We start from the raw sequence: 21,275 nt of genomic DNA, 5'->3' as shown, positions 1-21,275 counted from the left end.
CGGGGGATGTTCTGGACAGGTTTGCATGATGCTCTGCAAGCTGCGCCTGACATTGGAAACGCGACATGATTTCGGCCTCACTGCTCAACCTCCCGGGCGATTTGCCCGGCCCGGCTCGATTAAAGCCCTGGCTCACACTGGCCCGACAGTGTAAATGTGGCTATTGAGTACTTTAGTTTTTTTTTTAAGGGGACTGGGGGTGGGTGGTGGGTGTTTTCACATCCCAATGTTGACAGGTATGCAGCAGAGACACCATCCACACCACTCACAATGAAGAACTCTCACCGGCATCGTTTTCTACAGGAATCAAGTCGTTAATGTTTCAATCCACTCACTTTTAATTACATTTATGAAGTGACAGGCCTTAAGTGGCTTTTGTTCGTGTTCTTCTTGCCTTCGGCAGGCGGAGGAAAATGAAAGAACTCAATTAGGGCACATGTCGCGGGAAGCGTAATGGAAAAAATTGTTCCATTTTCTTTCCAGTTTCAATTCCTGGCAAACTGCGGCAAAGAAAAACACTCGAAAGATGAGCACAAATATTAGTGTAATGAGAGAAATGCCACAGCCTAGCGCAGGGACGACACGCAGGCTCGATCTGACAATGTTAGAGAAGACACTCTGTTTGTTTAGCCATCGCTTTTCAGAGAATTGAGGCGAGATGGAATTAAAAGTAATGTGACACAATTCTGCATGCTCACAAATGAACTGTGATGTTCCCTCGTAGCAGCAGAAGGGCTGTAATGGGAATTCAGAGTCGTCTGAAAATGCTGTAGCTCTATTGGTGACATAACGAAGCCATTTCTGTGCTAAATATGAGCCACCCTGCAATAGTCTATGATAAGGTGTGCTTGAATGTAAAAATGTCACAATGTTTGGTTATTGTGACACTCTCACATTCACACACTCATACACTACGGTTAATTTAGTTCATCAATTCCCCTATAGCGCATGTGTTTGGACTGTAAGGGAAACCGGAGCACCCGGAGGAAACCCATGCCAACACAGGGAGAACATGCAAACTCCACACAGAAGTGACAACTGGCCCAAATGGGACTCGAACCAGTGAGGTGACGGTGCTAACCACTGTGCCATCAATGTATTGTGAGCAATATTAGCAGTTAGAGAATTTCAACCAGAAATAGAAGACCATCAGGGTCTCCTTTGGCATACTCTTATCAGCAAACTACAATTTGGGACATACTAGTTTGATTCTTGTATACTATTTAGGACGGATAGTATGTGAATTAGGACGCAGCATAAGCTCATTCATTCATTCATTTCCTTGTCGGCTTAGTCCCTTTATTAATCTGGGGTCGCCACAGCGGAATGAACCGCCAACTTATCCAGTAAGTTTTTATGCAGCGGATGCCCTTCCAGCCGCAACCCATTTCTGGGAAACACCCACACAAACATTCACACACACTCATACACTACGGACAATTTACCCTATACCCAATTCACCTGTACCGCATGTCTTTGGACTGTGGGGGAAACCGGAGCACCCGGAGGAAACCCACGCGAAGGCAGAGAGAACATGCAAACTCCACACAGAAACGCCAACTGAGCCCAGGTTCGAACCAGCGACCTTCTTGCTGTGAGGCTACAGCACTACCTACTGCGCCACTGTCTCGCCTCGCAGCATAAGCTAATAAATAAAAATAAAATGCAGCCCAGTCACAGAATTGCTCTTACATTTTAAGGGTTAATAAAAGCAGAAACACTTACTAGGAGTAAAGGAGCGCTGCAGCTTGGCCTCGGCCCCTTCATGTGCTGCAGATAGAAGAGTAAAGAGAATAAAACTGAAAGTTGATGTACAATCCAGCAGCTTTGAGAATGAGCAGATGTTACTGATGCAATAATGGTGCAGTTTTGTAGACCAGGATGAGGTCCAGTAATGTCTGAATAATGAGATGAACATCAGCTCACAGTTCACTATCAGTGTGGCGCTGGATGCTGCTTCTCCCAGGGAACTTCTCGCTATGACTTTATATTCTCCGGCATCTTCAGCAGAACATCTGCAAACACAAAACAAAAGTGAACAAGGCCTCGGGAAACTGTTCTGCCAAGTGTGATCTGCATGTAGCTTTCAATTTTTAATGAAAACAAAAGAACTGTTATTTTCCAGAAAATTAGGCAACTATTAAATAAACTAATAGACAGATTTTTTCAGTTTGTTTTAAAATAGGTTATTTATCCCCAAATTATTATTCTAAAAATTCAACTGAACCATTTATATATATATATATATATATATATATATATATATATATATATATATATATATATATATATATATATATATATATATAAATAATAATAAAAAAAAATACATAATTTAATAATAATAATATAATCAAAAATAATAATAACAACAACAACAACAACAACAATAATAATAATAATAATAATAATAATAATAATAATAATAATAATAATAATGATAATAAAAACCATAATAACAACAACAACAACAACAATAATAACAATATAATAATAATGATTTGGGGATGGTTAGGAAGCCATGATGGACAGAGGCCAGTTGGCAAATTTGGCCAGGATGTCGGGGTTTATAGTCTCATCCAAAAGAAGGCGCTCACTGAGCAGTATAGAGTCCCCATCAATATACTGGGGCGTTAGGACCCACACAGACTGCAGGTTGAGCGCCCCCTGCTGACCTCACTAACACCATATTATATTGTATATTATATATATATATATACATCAATTATTATAATGTATTTTTTTTGTCCAGTGCTAAGTATTGATTACTTTAACGGGATTTATTAACATATCCTCCAAGTACAGTCAAATTCCTATAACTTTAAAAGTCTAAATGTTTCATTTAAAAAAAAAAATAAATAAAAAAAAAAAAATATATATATATATATAATACACACCCGTTTATTATTATTATATATTATGTATTCATTTATTCATTTTCATTCATTCATTTATTCATTCATTTTCCTTCTGCTATGTTTTTATTTTAGAGGTCGCCACAGCAAAATGAACTGCCAACTATTCCAGCATATGTTTTATGCAGCAGATGCATTTACAGCTGCAACCCATTATTGGGAAACACCCAACCACACTCATTTACACACACGCTCATACACTACGACCAATTTAGTTCATCAATATCACTATAGCGCATGTGTTTGGACTGTGGAGGAAACCTCGCCCACCCGGAGGAAACCCTCGCCAACACGGTGAGAACATGCAAACTTCACATAGAAATGCCAACTGGCCCAGCCAGGACTTGAAGCAACAACCTTCTAAGCTAACCACTGAGCCACTGCACTGCCTCAAGTAAATTACTTAATTTATATACATATGTTTTTAAAAGTTTTATTTTAAGATTTAATTTGTTATTTTTGTTTAATTTCATTTGAAAATCTAAAACTAACAAATAAATTACCAAAATAAACGGCAACAACAAATCAAAAACAAAAAGCTGCCATAATCCCAGTGTAGTGAATGAAGGCAGAGGTTTGCCGGCTCACCTCCTGATCTCCAAGATGTGGAGGCCGAATCTGCTGCTGATCCTGTAGTTCCAGGGCAGCGGCGGCTGCAGAGGAACGTCATCCTTAAACCTGCGGAGATGTTCATTACTGATTTGCTCTGGACATTCAGGCCCCATTCATTCAATCATTCATTCATTTTTTTGTCGGCTTAGTCCCTTTATTAATTAAGTTATTGTTGTATTGTATTATTAAGTTTTTACGCAGCGGATGACCTTCAAGCCGCAACCCATATCTGGGAAACATCCACACACACATTCACACACACACTCATACACTACGGACAATTTAGCCTACCCAATTCACCTGTACCGCATGTCTTTGGACTGTGAGGGAAACTGGAGCACCAGGAGGAAACCCACGAAAGGCAGGGAGAACATGCAAACTCCACACAGAAACGCCAACTGAGCCGAGGTTCGAACCAGCGACCCAGCGACCTTTTTGCTGTGAGGCGACAGCACTACCTACTGTGCCACTGCCTCGACCACCGGAAATGGATCGAAATGCTGACGAGGCTGTTTTCATTTTAAAACGCTGCTGCTGTGTGTCAGTGTAGATGGGAGAAATGGAGACATCTGAAAACAGAGGCGTGGCTACAGACATTCATCCATATGATTGGGGCTTTTTCCTCAATATTAGATAGCCTATACAAAGTTCAGTACTGCCTCCTTTTCTTGTAAGTTTAGACTTGGCAAGTTTGATATGGAAAAAAAACTCCCGAGGACACCTCGGGTAAAAACAGTGTACTTCGCACCTCATTCGCATCACCCTGGCTACATTGATTCATATACATTGTTCATGTACATTGTTTTTATATCTTAACAATTTAAATGAAAACATGATATGTGGAACTGCCTATTTTCATTTTGATATTAACTTAACAGACACTAAGAATGTTGAGGCATCACATAGCTACATATTTAAATGACCATCATCATCACTGTACGCACATCTATAACCAAACAGAGCCTCTAACAAAACTGCCTACTTTTACTTTCACTCTCTGTTCACTTCACTCATTAACTTATCTTTGCACTCAGCCAAAGCGCGGTACCTGAGAATAAGTAATGGATTTAAAAGACCAAAGAGTCGTTAGATAAAGACAAGATGAATAAAATATCACGTTTAACAACTATAGTGAGATGAAATCCAGCGGAAGATCCTTGATGAACTGTCTGATGTGCGCTGCTCTCACCTGGGGAGCTGTACTCAAAGCACCTACTGACTGCCTGAAGATTAGATGCGTGCATACGCTGCAGTGCATGCCAGAGTGTGTGTGTGGTCAAGTGAAGTGCGTTTTCAGCAGTCATAAATAGAATACTATAAGAAGGAGAACATCATACTTCAATGTTCACCTGCTCTTTTGTCTATGAAGGTATTGTTGTCTCTTTGCTCAGCTCACCTCTTCATGTCTTCAAATGTCAGTGGTTTGTTCACGTTACACTTACAGTCACATATAATCTCAACAAATGTACACAGTCTGAGCCGATAGGAGCGATGGTAATTAGTTCACCTTTCAAGTCTTCTGGTTCTTGAGTCGTTTGTTCATCATGTAACAGAATGACTCAAACCCGAGGACTCGAGAGATGAACGGATCAATTCTTTTTCCGGCTCTAAACGCGTATGATAGGCCCGTGATGAACGAATGACTCAGATCCGATAGAGGACTCGAGAGGTGAACTGATCAATTCTTTTTCCGGCTCTAAATGCATATGATTGGCTTCTGCCTTTCCGCGATGAACGACTCAAAAGACTTGAATGAACGATACCACCTGCACAAATGTGCGCACGCGCGGATGACCGAATCACTCCCTGAGAGGACTCGTAGTTCCCGAGTCATATTGAAGATTCGTTCAAAATGAACCAATCGTTCTTGAACGACCCATCACTAGTGAATAGAGAGTTGCTCAGAAATACTAAGTGAACTGCCAGTGTGGACGTGGATTGTTTTCAATCTAAAACGCTGTTTTAAAACTAAAAGGTATTAGTGTAAATGAGGCCTCATGCTGTAACAGGGGTGTCAAACTCAGTTCCTTGAGGGCTGCAACACTGCATAGTTTAGATCCCACTCTGCTTCAACACACTTAGCTGTAGGTTTTCAAACAAGCCTCAAGAATTACTTTAATGAGGTGTAATTAATTAGGGTTTAAGATAAACTGTGAAGAGCTGTGGCCCTCCAGGAACTGAGTTTGACACATGTGAAGTAACCGAATTCAACACCTACACTGTAAAAACAAAATACAGTTATTTTTTTCAGTGTACATCAGAGCCTTCAGACTGTGGCATATGTGTGTGTGTCTCACCAGGTGATGCTGGGATCAGGGAAGCCCTGCACAGAGCAGGAGAGTTTAACATCCATCCCGCACCACACCGTATGAGGACGCAGCGGCACGCTGAAATCTGGAGCCTTCAAGCTCAAATCCTGCACATGCTTCAGGTGCTGCGCAGCTTTTCTCTCCGCCTGCACACATTTCACATTTACATCCAGTTATTCAGCACTTGCTGAAGTTGAAGCTGAGTTTCTAATTAAAGTCAAGTAATTTCTACAATCTTTTAAAGGTTTTTAGTTTTATTTAACTCCTACACCTTGTCCTAACAACACTAGACAAGATAACAGCAATAAGTAATTTGTCTGTCCGCACCAAAACCAACGCAACATGACAGAAGCATTTAAATACCAGCTACTGCACTCCTGACAAAATAGTAAAGGGTTGGGAAATAAAGGGAATGTAGGTTTGTCCACTGGTTGAGAGTCTGAGTTTGTGCAACACAGGCTCATTGTGAAAATGTACCCCTGTATACATTTCTGGAGAGCGCAAATTATGTAGCCAGAGGTATGTCTTTAAAAGGAACATTATGGGACGGTATGACATTGCTAACGGCTTGCTTTCTTTTGAGCTACCAGCTGACCGCTTACCTCCATGTGGACGGCTTTTCAACTGTTTGCCCAGTGGCTATCCACATACGTCGGCGGATATGAGATGCAGAGGAGTTGACTGCAAAGACAGGGTTCGAGTCCGTCAAAGAACGGTAACAGAAAAAAAAAATAAACAAGTAAAAAGCAGGGTGAGAATGTGGTAAGATCTGAAAATGTGATAAAAATCAGACGGCTGTGAGAACTTTATTTTTTCCGAATTGTTTTTGAAACACAATCGGATGGGTTCAGGGAAGGGTTGGGTGGGGGTTTCGATCGGTCAGTCAGTTGTAAGCGTTCTCTAGTGGATTTACGTGAGCACAACAGGCGCGAATGGTACTTGCTAGAGAAATTTGAGATCTGAAAAAGTGTAGACAGCGGCCTCTGGTGGATTCGCACTGCAAAAACACGTAGCTCCTGGGACACATTTGGCACTCTCCAGAAATGTATACAGGGTTTTCAGAACGAGCCTGGGTTGAGTTTGTGGCTGGCTGATACATTCAGTATAGGTTGTCTGCAATCATGTGGTTCAATTTGGATTAATATGCTGGAATTCTCTGAAATACCCATCGCTCACTCTCTCACCTGACTCCTGAGAGCTGATCGGTTGACCTGCTGGCGAATCAGATGCTGGTTTCTGATCAGTCCCACCTCCATCTTCTCCAGCTCATTTCCAAACAGCGTCCACTTCTGACGTTCTTGCAGATCCTCAGCGCACATGGTCTCCTTCAGAGCCTCCCTGCGTGCGCACGCACGCACGCACGCGCACACACACACACACACACACACACACACACACACACACACACACACACACGCACGCACAGATAAATATCTATCATAGATAAATAAAATGAATGAATTTTACTACAATAATGAAGAACATGTTTGAAAGATACACAACAAACACAAGACCGCAGTTTTACAGTTCAGTCACTGGATGTGTGGCATTTTTTTTTCCAGATGGGTTTCAGTCTGCACTTGTCTGCAACAAGAATCGTCAGCCAAACCGGTCCAGGGTCAAGCTGACAAACAGGATTAAAAAATCCTGGCGAGGAGCAACAAGAGCTGGTTTACAGGTGAGTGTGAGATCGAGATCAACACATCTCTGCTCTGCATCTGAAGTCTGATTTACTGACTGACCTTTTCTGCAGGTTTTCCCCCTCGCCGTGACCGTGTTAATGTCTGCTCTGAACAGGATTACAGGATCGCGACTAAAGCGGCTCTCGGCAGGAGCTCAATTGCAGGTAAACCCGTTAAGCGTGAGAGGAGCATACAGGAGACGTGCTTTTTCCCATGATGCCGAGCGCAGAGAGCAGACAGCGGTTTAGTTTAATTCTCAGGTCACAGTTGACTACAGAATCATGAATAACGGGAGCACAGTAAAGAAAAGTCAGCTGAACTAAATCCTAAACTAGGGAAAAGCTTGTGTTGATATTTAAAATGTATTATACAAAAAATGAAAAGCACACGGGTTACATAATGAATGAATGAAAATAACTAGATATTTTTTTTGGAATTTATGGGTCTATATTTTGCTAAAAATGTCTAATGGGAATTCCATAAATAATGAATGAATAAATGAATATATAAATGAAAAAAAATGAATGAATGAATGAATGATCGAATGAAGGAATGAATGAATGAATTAATGAAGGAATGAATGAATGAATGAATGAATAAATGAATGAAAAATTAATGAACAAATGAATGAATGTATTATACAAGAAATGAAAAGCATGTTGGTAAAATAATGAATAAATTAAAATAACTAGATATTTTTTAAATGTAAAGGTACATATTTTGCAAAACAAATCGAATTGGAATTTCATAAACAATGAATGAGTTAATGTAAAAAATGAATAAATAAACAATGAATGAATGAATGAAAATAAATGAATGAATGGATTATACAAAAAAAAAAAAAAAAGAAAAGTACATAGGTAAAATAATGAATAAGTGAAAATAACAAGACCTTTTTTGGAATTTAGAGGTGCATATTTTGCAAAAAAATCTTATGGGAATTTCATAAACAATGAATGAATGAATTAAAAAAACATATGAATGAATGAATGAATGAAATGAATGAATGAATGAAAATGATTGAATGAATGAATGAACAAATAAAAAAAGACAAATTATCAAATGAACAAATAAAAATGAGCTAAACTAAAAACTGAACGAGGGAAATGTTTGTTATGATATTCAAAATGTATTATACAAAAAAAAAAGAAAAGCAAAAGGGGTAAATGAATTCATTCATTCATTCATTAATGGAAAAAGAATAAATGAAAAAGGATATATTTAGATATTTCTGAATTTTTAGGTACATAATTCACATTTAACGCAAAATGGGAGATCTATCAAAAATATATAAATAAAAAAATACAAAAAAAAAAAAGAATGAACAAATGAATAAATGATTGAGTGAACGAATGAACAAACAAAACTGAACAAATAAAAGAACTAACTGAAAGAACAAATTAATGGACAAACAAACGAATTGAATGAATAATGAAATTAATAAAAGAATGAATCAGCCCTAAAGTATAAATGAATGAACAAACACGTGAATGAATGAACAAACACAATTTAATTAATTGAATTAATAAATAGAGACATAAACAAATTAATGAATGACAATTAATTAACAATTATAATAAACAATAACAAACATATATAATAAGCAACTGAATAAGTAAACAAACAAAGACTGAACACATGAATGAATGAATAAATGAATGAATGAATGAATGAATGAATGAATGAAAATATTTCTATCTTGACATTTTTAGCTACAAAATTCACACCAAAAATCTAATGGAAATTCCATCAAAAATGTACACATAAAAAAATAGAAAAAATAGAACAAACAAATGAATGGATGAACAAAACAAATGAAAAAAAATGAAAGAACTAATCAAATGAATGAATGAACAAACACATGAATGAATGAATGAATGAATGAATTATTAAATTAATGAAGAAACAAATGAAACACATGAATGAATGAATACATGAATGAATATATAAATGAATGAATGAATGAATTAAGAAATTATAAAATTAACGAATGAACAAATGAATAAGTATAATAAACAATAACCAATAAATATATAAACAAATGAATCAATGAATGAATAAATGAATGAAATGAATAAAGGAATGACTGAACATACTTCCGAATAAATGAAAAAACAAACATGTGAATGGATGAACGTGAATGTACGATTGTAATAAACAATAACAAACATATATAAACAAATAAAAGATTGAATACATGAATGTGTGTAGTACCATGTCCTGTGACGAGGGAACTTGGGTCCAGTCAGGATCTCTTTGACAGACATGACGTCACCAGGAATGATGGGATAGAATTCACCCAAGGAGGCTTCTTCATCACTACACACACACACACACACACACACACACACACACACACACACACACACACACACACACACACACACACACACACACGAAGATAAAAGCACATCAACACCAGTGAAGCTCAAACACCAGTCGAATATGGATAGATTGAATATTGTTTATATTGAAATTTGCTGGAAGAAAAGTCAAAAGCATTCTGGAAATTATTATTAATTATGTTAGCTGTGGTTTTACTTTTTGTATGAAATGTTTTAATTTTTATGTTTTTTTTTTTTTTAGAAATATGTTCATCTAATATTTCACCCCAAAACCAAATCAAACACAGACAGACCAATCTCTCTCCCTCAACACTAGTGGGCGCTGTGAGCATAAATCAGCCTCTGTCAGTGTACATGCTTGAACGATCGTCCAGATTCTGAATTGACTGCACATTTCTTCCTCAAAGCTCCTGTTGTAAGAAACTGATGAAACAATCCTTCATACTTCAACAAGTTTCAGATACAGCATTTCATGCGCTGTTCCTCCATTTCACGCAGCCGGCAAATGTGTAAATAATACATATGTGACAGGCTCTTATCTGCTGTAATGTGTGTGAAGGAGCTTGCTGAAAAGAGACAAGCAGAAGAGTTTCTGACAGACAGACAGTCATGATGATGTGTATGTCACTCTGTCAGTTGCTCCGGCAGCTCTGGGTTCACACATGGAAAATACTATAGTCAATTATAGTAAATGCTGCAGTGTTTTAAACCATTTTCCATAAACGTGTTATAGTATTTACAACCCTTTTCTATAATACATGCTGCTGCATACTGTAACTATAGAAATCTGTTTAACTATCACAAACACTGTAGTATACTTTAGTTTTTACTACAGTAAACTGGTGTATTGTGGTATAATATACCCTGTAGTAGTGGTAAACTACAGTATTAGGTCATTTGCTTATATTACTATAGTTGTTATGTTATCATGACAACTAATGAATCACAGCACCAGATAAATTATTAGTTGTTGTGTTACCATAGCAACTATAGAATCACCACAACAGTTCAATTATTATAGTTTTTGTTACCATAGCCACTATAGAATCTCCACAACAGATCAGTTACTAGTTGCTGTTACCATAGCAACTATAAAACCCTCACAACAGATAACTCACTATAGTAGTTATGTTACCATAGCAACTAAATAATCACCCCAATTCAATTATTATCGTTGTTACTGTAGCAACTACAGAATCACTACAACAGTTCAATTAGTATAGTTGTTACCATAGCAACTATAGAATCACAACAGCAGTTCAATTATTATAGTTGTTACCATATCAACTACAGAATCACCACAACAGTTCAATTACTATAGTTGTTACCATAGCAACTATAAAATCACCACAACAGACCAGTTACTATAGTTGTGTTACCATAGCAACTATAGAATCCTCAAAAAAGATCAATCACTATAGTAGTGGTGTTACCATAGCAACTATAGAATCCCCACAACAGATCAATTACTAAGTGTTTTTACTATGACAACTATAAAATCATCCCAACAGATCAATTACTACAGTTATTGTGTTACCTTGGCAACTATATAATCACCAGAACCAAACAATTACTATAGGTGTTGTGTTACCATAGTAACTATATAATCACCACAACAGATTAATTAATATAGTTGCTGTTACTATAGCAACTATAAAATCTCTACAACAGATCAAATACTGTAGTTGTGTTACCATAGCAACTATATAATCACCACAACAGATCAATCACTACAGTTGTTGTGTTACCATAGCAACTATAGAATCTCTACAACAGATCAATTACTGTAGTTGTGTTACCATAGCAACTATATAATCACCACAACAGATCAATTACTACAGTTGTTGTATAACCATAGCAACTATGGAATCTCTACAACAGATCAATTATTTTAGTTGTGTTACCATAGCAACTATATAATCACCACAACAGATCAATTATTACAGTTGTTGTATAACCATAGCAACTATGGAATCTCTACAACAGATCAATTATTGTAGTTGTGTTACCATAGCAACTATATAATCACCACAACAGATAAATCACTACAGTTGTTGTGTTACCATAGCAACAATATAATCTCTACAACAGATCAATTATTGTAGTTGTGTTACCATAGCAACTATATAATCACCACAACAGATCAATTACTATAGTTGTTATGTTACCAAGGCAATTGTAGAATCACCACAACAGATCATTCACTAGAGTTGTTGTATTTCCATAGCAACTATAGAATCATCACAGCAGATCAATTACTACAGTTGTTGTGTTACCATAGCAACCATAGAATCCCTACAACAGATCAATTCAAATACTAGTGTTGTTCAGAAACACTACAGTAGTATTTTTTCTTGCGAGTCTCTCACCTCACAAAAACTCTTTCCACATTGTTGTCAGACATCACTGTTATTGTTGCTGACATTGGAGATTAAGAATATATTGTATGAACTAAGTGCAACAGTCATTTCCAGAAGTAAAAACTATACCTGGTTTATTCATCCTCATACGGGAATTAATTTTTAACAATAACCACATAAATATTTCAAGACAGACGTACTGTGAGCTTTTAAGGTTGCTAATCTAAAGTATAAGTCTTTGTGAAAGCCTTCAGTTTTCATTATCTCAACTTAGTTTTACAACAACTGTGTTTGACAGCTAAATTCATGCTGCAAAAACAGACTATATTACCCATGATGCTGTGCAGAAACTTTTTTTTTACCCAACATGTTGACATTTTATATTCCAAAATGTTTTTTGAAACATTAAAATAGACACGTTAACAGATAAATATAAAATTATAAGACATTTGGACGTGGACCTAAATTTTATCTTTAGGCTGTATTGTATTTAATGAGTTATTTATTTATTATTCATATGAACTATTTACCAGTGTCATTACAGTGTATTAAAGGGATAGTTCACACAAAAAGTCAAATTCACGCACTATTTTCTCGCCTTCCAGTGGTTTTAGACCTTTATGAGTCTTTTTTGTTTCTGTTAAGCCCAAAATAGCACAGAAGATATTTTGAGGAATGTTGGAAACCGGTAACTATTGACTTTCAAACAAATATGGAAGTCAGTGCTTCACATTTTCAGGATTTGTTCAAAATATCTTTGTTTGTGTTCAGAAAAAAAGAAACTCAAACAACTAAAGATCTGTGACAAGTAAAGTTTGAGTAAATAATAACAGAATTTTCGATTTTGAGTAAACTATCCAACCCAGGCTCATTCTGAAATGAAGTCCCGTGGACGTTTCTTGAGACCGCGAATTATGTCCCAGGAGGTATGTATTTTTGCAGTTTTTGTTTTTCGCAATTCAACGAGAGGCTGCTGTGTGTGCTTTTTTGTATCTCAAATGTCTCTCGGGAGTGCTGTTCGCGCCCGCGATGTTCTCGCGTAAACCCACCAGAGGCCGCTGTTGAACGACCGTCTGTCTGACTGACTGATTGACTGAGTGACCGACCAATTGACTGACCCACCCTTCTGCTTCCCTAAACCCAAACAATTTTACCGATTGACCCGCCCACCCGCTTACTTCCCTAAACCCAACCGACGGTTTACAAAAGCCGTCCAGAAAAAGTAAAGCTCTCATCTGATTTTTACCACGTTTTTGGATTTTACCACATTCTCACCCTGTTATTCACTTGTTCGTTTTAATTTTTGGTTTCCGTTTTTGTCTTACCTGTCTTCTGGAAATGCTCTTCCCCGGACTCAAACCCGGTTGTCGTCGTCATGGTCAGCTCCTCTCTGCGTCTCAAGTCCACCGAACAACACAACGAGCTAACTGGACAAACTGGTTGTGGCGGGAAAGCCCTCCACACGGTGGTAACCGGTCAGCCGGTAAGCGCCAAAAAAAGTCATCATACCGCCCTGTAGCGTTCGCTTAAAAAAATAAAATTCAGCCATACGTACCTCAGGCTACTTAATTTGCAGTCTACAGAAATGTCCATGGGACTACGCTTTCAGAACGAGCCTGGGTTGAAACTATCACTTTAAAACACATGTCAAAGCTCTGCACAGTTTAAGCCGCAGTCACACTGCACTTTTCTCCCAATTGACATCCATTTATACGCAATTGAATGCAGCAGAACGAAAATGGAAGCTTGTGAGACAAGTTTCGCATGTCTTTGCGTGAGAAAGTTCAAGTTTGGTGAACTCTGATGTGCAAAATTACATCATGTGATTGCATGAAAATAATCAAAGATCAAAACATGACCTCTGTACAGCAATTTAAAATATAGAGCAATCGCTCGCTTTCTTAACATCTAATCATATTGTTTTATCCCTCCTCACAGCCTTTGCTCAATACTTTGTTGATGCCCCTTTGGCAGCGATTACAGCCTCAAGTCTTTTTGAATATGATGCCACAAGCTTGGCTCACCTGTCTTTGGGAATTTGTGCCCGTTCCTCTTTGCAGTACCTCTCAAACTCTACCAGCTTAGATGAGAAGCGACGGTGTGCAGCCATTTTCAGATCTCTCCAGAGACGTTCAATAGGATTTAGGTCTGGGCTCTGGCTGGACCACTCAAGAACATTCACCGAGTTGTTGTGAAGCCACTCCATTGATATTTTGGTGGTGTGCTTTGGGTCATTGTCCTGCTGGAAGATGAACCGTCGCCCCAGTCTGAGGTCAAGAGTACTCTGAAGCAGGTCTTCATTCAGGATGTGTCTGTACATTGCTGCATTCATCTTTCCCTCTATCCCGACTAGTCTTCCAGTTCCTGCTGCTGAAAAACATCCCCACAGCATGATGCCAACACCACCATGCTTCACTGTAGGGATGCTTATAGCCTGGTAATGAGCGCTGCCTGGTTTTTTCCAAACCTAACGCCTGACATTCACACCAAAGAGTTCAATTTAGTCTCATCAGAGCAGAGAGTTTAGTTTCTGATGGTCTGAGAGTCCTTCAGATGCCTTTTGGCAAACTCCAGGTGGGGAGTGTCTTCCGTCTGGCCACTCCTCCATACAGGCCTGATTGGTGGATTGCTGCACAGACGGTTGTCCTTCTGTAAGGTTCTCCTCTCTCCACAGAAGAACGCTGGAGCTCAGACAGAGTGACCATCGGGTTATTGATCACCTCCCTGACTAACGCCCTTCTCCCTTGACCACTCAGCTTAGATGGTCGGCCAGCTCTTAGGAAGAGTCCTAGTGGTTAAATATCTTCCACTTACGGATGATGGAGGCCGCTGTGCTTATTGAAACTTTCAGAGCAGCAGAAATGTTTCTGTAGCCTTCCCCAGCCTTGTGCCAGGAGACAATCCTGTTTCGGAGGTCTACAGACAATTCCTTTGTCTTCATGCTTGGTTTGTGCTTTGACATGCACTGTCAGCACTGGGCCCTTATATAGACAGGTGTACGCCATGTCCAATCAGCTGAATTGCCCACAGGTGAACTCCAATGAAGCTGCTGAAACATCTCCAGAATCATCAGTGGAGACAGAATGTACCTGAGCTCAATTTGAAGCTTCACGACAAAGGCTGTAAATACTGATGTACATGTGATTTTCAGCTTTTTATTTCTAATGAATTTGCAACAATTTTAAAAGCTCTTGTTTTCACATTGTCATTATGGAGGATTGTGTGTAGAATGTTGAGGAAAACAATGAATTTAATCCATTTTGGAATAAGCCTGTAACTTAAAACAATGTGGAAAAGTGAAGCGCTTTGAATACTTTCAGGATGCACTGTAAATAAAACAGTAATATTGACATTTGAAATAGTTTTAATTGCTTTAAATACAATCAAACTAAAATAAATAAGACTTTCCCAAGAAGAAAAAATATTATAGGAAATACTGTGAAAATCCCCCAGCTCTACTAAACATCACTGAGGAAATATTTGAAAAAGAAAATGTACATTTCACAGGAGAGCTAATAACCTGAAACAACATTGCTGTGCCGTTCATGTCATCCCACAATTTCAGCAGGATTTAAGGAAAAACAGTCAACACACACTGAACAAAACGTTCAGTTCACAAACGACTGTTATTCAGCATGATCAGTGGTTAGTCCAGTGTCACAGAAGCAGAAGTACATCTGTGTGTGTGCGGATGTAATGCACGCCTGACAGCCCAACAAAAGAAAATCGGGAAGTTATTGGGACTAATTGTGTAATATGAGCTGGGGTTCAGAAGGAGAGATTACTTCAGCTGGTTTTCACTTTGACTGACAAATAAGCCAGAAGAGAAGTTCAAGTAACTGAAACGAAGCTTTTGGCAACAATAAGTGATTGCATGAGCCGTAAACAAAGCTTTCTGCCAGTTCATGACCTGATAAAATACACTCACTCACTATGGTTTTCAATGGTTATGTGGGGCTAAAATACTCTAATGAACAGCTTTTTTTCTAACTGCATGATGCTGCATTACACATGAAAATAAATAAACTACAGTATTATACTGTAAATATTAGAGCATCCACAACACTTTATTAATGAATGCTACAGCAAAAGATAATGAACTGATAAACTGTAGAATTTATTAGTTTTACTGCAGTAAACTGTGGTATACACTCACCGGCCTCTTTATTAGGCACACCTTACTTGTACCGGATTGGATCCCTATTGCCTTCAGAACTGGTTGTAACGAGTGTTTGAGTTACTGTTGCCTTTATATCAGCTGGAACCAGTCTGGTCATTCTCCTCTGACCTCTGGTATTAACAAGCCATTTGCTCCCACAGAACTGGTTATTAGGTAATAAGCTACCATAACTTTATTAGTTAATAAAAACTAGGCCCTCACAGTATCTGCGCACACAGAAATCCTCAGATCTTCAGCTCATCATTGAGTCTATTCATCTGTGCAAATGTGTGTACATTTACATTTATTCAGATATTAAAGTAATTTCAGTAATACTATTGACTAATATGAACATGTTTATAATATTTATTTATTTTACAATACCATTTGTACAGTAATATTTTCTGTCTTTCAGTAGATATATTATACGCGAGACTTGCTTTGTTTACCAAATAGGTGGATCTAATTGGATTTGCATTGTAAACATTACATTTTTTTTTAAAAGGTGTTATTTTTATTTCATATATTACATTTTTAGTTACAATACTCCCAAAATCATTCCACATAAATCAGCAGATTTCTTCCAAAATTCTTCATAAATAGCAAAAAATGTCTGCAGATTATGTCTGGCCCTACTAAAAATGAACCCTTGTGCACTGTTCAGATTTACTCTGCTTTTGTTGTGTTCGGGATGAAAACATCCACTAAATTAAAATGCATCACATAAATATTTGTTTAATTTTTTTGCATGAATCTATTAATTATCATCAGTCCTGATCAAAACTACTCAATATTTTTTTTAAACTACAGGATTTTTACAGAAATATCATCACTGATTTGGTGAAAAAAAGCACACAAAATGACGCATTTTCAATTTGAAAAGTAATTGTGAACTGGATTTTATTTTCTAAGCTTTTGTTGCACAGGCCCATCTAAAGGGTTTATGGTGCCAACTGATTATCAACAGTAAAAATGACACGTTTTGCCTCTTTCCGACAGGAAAAACCACCGACAATCAAGAATGCATGACTATATGCTGTCATGATTTTGTAGTCAAGAAAATATGGTTATAATGGAAGTCGATGAGGCAACAGCCATGAAGAGTAAATTAGGGAGAAAAAAATGAAGATTAATCAAAAACAACGCATCAAAGCAAATATTGTTTCACATGGCCAAGACTTCCACAGAAAGAAATCCAGTCCACAATTTTTTTACAATTTTAATTATATTACAATTTTTTCACCAAATCAGTGACATCCTTTATGAATTTGGCAATTAAAGAGTTAAAACTCCTCTAATTTTCTTAGCAAACTAGTAGTTTTGATCAGGACTGAGGTTGATGAGACAAAAAAATTATCTGGTGCATATTTACAGCAGTTTAATTCAGTGGATGTTTTCATCCTGAACATAACTAAAGGGGTAGTCAATTTGCCCAGAGTGTATGCTGATTTTTTAAAAATTCAAAGCGTTTTCTCAAAATAAGATTTGTCAGCAAAAGACATTCTGCTAGTTGAAACACAGAGACATTTGTGGCCAGACTCAAAATGACCCAAAGGTGGATGAAAACAACCCAACAGCACACAAGGGTTAACTACTGTAGTAACTAATACTGTACCTTTCAACAGTTCAAGGTATTATATATAAACACTGTTAACCTGCAGTTATATAGCATATAACAAGACAGAAACTCAGAATTCAAAATAAAAAGTCAGAATTGGTAAATGTACATTTCAGAATTAAAAAAAAAAAAAAAAATTAAAAAAAAAGTCAGAAATGCAAGTAGGAAAATTTCTTGTTCAGAGTAAAATCAGAAAAAAATCAGAATTGGGAATTATAAAATCTGATTTTTAAGAATAAAATTGTGAAATGTAAGAGAAAAGTGTCAGAACTGTGAGCTGAAAACTCAGACTTTTGAGAAAAAATTCAATGTACAAACTACGAGATTTAAACCCTAGATTCAGAGAAATAAAATCAGCATGACAATAAGTTAACTCAGAATTTTGAGTTAAAAAAAGCTAAAATCATGAGGAAAAGGTATTTGTTAATGGTCCAAACATCAGGCACATTTAAACCAAGACTTATTAGTAGGGCCAGACAGAATCTGCGGACATTTCTGGCTATTTCTGCAGAAAATTTTGTCAAAAATTTGCAGATTTATGAGGAATTAGTTTTGGGAGTTTCATAAATAAAAATGTAATATATGAAATAAAAATAATACCTTTCACATTTTTATTTAATGCTTACAATGCAAATCCAATTAGATCCACTTACTTGGTAAACAAAGCAAGTCCATCTTATATAATCTATCTACTAAAAGTCTGTATTGCAAATAAATCATATGAACATTTTCATAATAGTCAATTAATATTACTGAAATTAAAAAAAGGATAAATATAAATGAACAAACATTTACACAACTAAACAAATAGACTCAGCAATGGGCTAAAAATCTGTGGAAATCTGTGTGGGCCTACTTATTAGCTGTGCATTTACTGAATGAGGACTGTGCTATTCCAAGAACTGATCTTTTATTAATCATTTTTACTCTGTTCATGTCATTTCTTCTTTTCTTGGGTATGTAAAGCACTTTGAATTACCACTATATATGCAGTGTGTTCCCAGCTAGGAAAATTCATGTGGCTCAAATCCGGCCCACACCAGATACTTACATCTGACCCACATATCACATGGAATAATGGCACTTGGGGGGTCCGCTCCTGTTTGCCGAATCTGGGCCACAATGAAGACATAGCAATATCGCATATCAGCCAGAATTCAACCAAATGACCTAGAACTGACCCTTTTCTATGCCACAGTTTGCTTTTACTCTGGCTCAGATCCGACCCACACCAGACACTTACATCTGGACCACATACTGAATAGAATGATGGCTCTAGGGTGGTCCGATCCTGTTTGTCAGATCTGGGCCACAAATAAGCCAAAGCAATACCACATATCAGCCAGAATTCAACCAAATAAACCAGAACTGACTCTATTCTGGGCCACAGTTTGCTTTTATTCTGGCCCAGACCTAGCCTATTACTTATTTAATCATATTATTTCATTACAGGTTGTGCCTCACTTCATTCTGTTTGCTGTAATGAACAAACTTTTCAAGCAAAGTTCTTAAAAGTTGCAGCAGCCCAAAAGAAAATTTATATTAAGAGTTTAAGAGTTTCAGGGCCATGAGCAGAACTAAAGCAAACACTTTTCTCCATGATGGTGACTTTAGTCTATGTGGTCCACATATGTTGTAGGATAACTGGGCCACATTTGCTATATCTCCTCTGGGCCGCTTTAGGCCCACAGCCACATTAGCCAGAGCTAACTGTGCCAAATATCTGCCAAAAGTGGCCCACATATGTTTTAGGATAACTAGGCCACATTTGCCATATCTTCTCTGGGCCACTATAGGCTCAAATCCACATTAGCCAAAGCTAACTGTGCCGAATATTCGCCAAAAGTGGCCCACTTATGTTTTAGGATAACTGGGCCACATTTTGCATATCTTCTCTGGGCCATTGTAGGCTCAAATCCACATTAGCCAGAGTTTACTGTGCAGTGGCCCACATTTGTTTTAGGATAACTGGGCCACATTTGCTATATCTCCTCTGGGCCACTTTAGGCTCACAGCCACATTAGACAGAGCATACTGTGCCGAATATCTGCCAAAAGTGGCCCGCATTTGTTTTAAGATAACTGGGCCATATTTGCCATATCTTCTCTGGGCCACTATAGGCTAACAGCTGCATTAGCCAGAGCTAACTGTGTCGAATATCTGCCAAAAGTGGCCCACAATTGTTTTAGGATAACTGGGCCACATCTGCCATATCTTCTCCGGGCCACTGTAGGCGCAAATCCACATTAGCCAGAGCTTACTGTGCCGAATATTCGCCAAAAGTGGCCCACATAAGTTTTAGGATAACTGGGCCACATTTTGCATATCTTCTCTGGGCCACTGTAGGCTCAAATCCACATTAGCCAGAGTTTACTGTGCCGTGGCCCACATTTGTTTTAGGATAACTGGGCCACATTTGCTATATCTCCTCTGGGCCACTTTAGGCTCACAGCCACATTAGACAGAGCTTACTGTGCCGAATATCTGCCAAAAGTGGCCCGCATTTGTTTTAGGATAACTGGGCCACATTTGCCATATCTTCTCTGGGCCACTATAGGCTCAAATCCACATTAGCCAGAGCTAACTGTGCCGAATATTCGCCAAAAGTGGCCCACATATGTTTTAGGATAACTGGGCCACATTTTGCATATCTTCTCTGGGCCACTTTAGGCTCACAGCCACATTAGACAGAGCTTACTGTGCCGAATATCTGCCAAAAGTGGCCCGCATTTGTTTTAGGATAACTGGGCCATATTTGCCATATCTTTTCTGGGCCACTATAGGCTAACAGCTGCATTAGCCAGAGCTAACTGTGTCGAATATCTGCCAAAAGTGGCCCACAATTGTTTTAGGATAACTGGGCCACATTTGCCATATCTTCTCCGGGCCACTGTAGGCGCAAATCCACATTAGTCAGAGCTAACTGTGCAGAATATTCGCCAAAAGTGGCCCACTTATGTTTTAGGATAACTGGGCCACATTTTGCATATCTTCTTTGGGCCACTGTAGGCTCAAATCCACATTAGCCAGAGTTTACTGTGCCGTGGCCCACATTTGTTTTAGGATAACTGGGCCACATTTGCTATATCTTCTCTGGGCCACTATAGGCTAACAGCTGTATTAGCCAGAGCTACCTGTGTCGAATATCTGCCAAAAGTGGCCCACAATTGTTTAAGGATAACTGGGCCACATTTGCCATATCTTCTCCGCACCACTGTAGGCTCAAATCCACATTAGCCAGAGCTAACTGTGCTGAATATTCGCCAAAAGTGGCC

General features: G+C 38.0%; 1 protein-coding gene across 1 annotated transcript in view; it reads right to left on the bottom strand.

Moving 5' to 3' along the window:
- Positions 1-21,275, bottom strand: part of myom3 (myomesin 3) — a 126,835-nt gene that overhangs the window by 93,598 nt on the left and 11,962 nt on the right. The window contains exons 3-8 of the mRNA XM_073925535.1: positions 9,733-9,837; positions 7,021-7,174; positions 5,825-5,982; positions 3,504-3,593; positions 1,927-2,015; positions 1,726-1,770 (exon numbers count right to left, since the gene is read on the bottom strand). Coding sequence (XP_073781636.1) covers positions 1,726-1,770; positions 1,927-2,015; positions 3,504-3,593; positions 5,825-5,982; positions 7,021-7,174; positions 9,733-9,837 — 641 coding nt within the window. The remainder of the gene's footprint in view (positions 1-1,725; positions 1,771-1,926; positions 2,016-3,503; positions 3,594-5,824; positions 5,983-7,020; positions 7,175-9,732; positions 9,838-21,275) is intronic.

The sequence above is a fragment of the Danio rerio genome, chromosome 16, assembly GCF_049306965.1.
Source record: "Danio rerio strain Tuebingen ecotype United States chromosome 16, GRCz12tu, whole genome shotgun sequence".
Classification (NCBI taxonomy): domain Eukaryota; kingdom Metazoa; phylum Chordata; class Actinopteri; order Cypriniformes; family Danionidae; genus Danio; species Danio rerio.
This window is presented reverse-complemented; position numbering and strand designations above follow the sequence as displayed.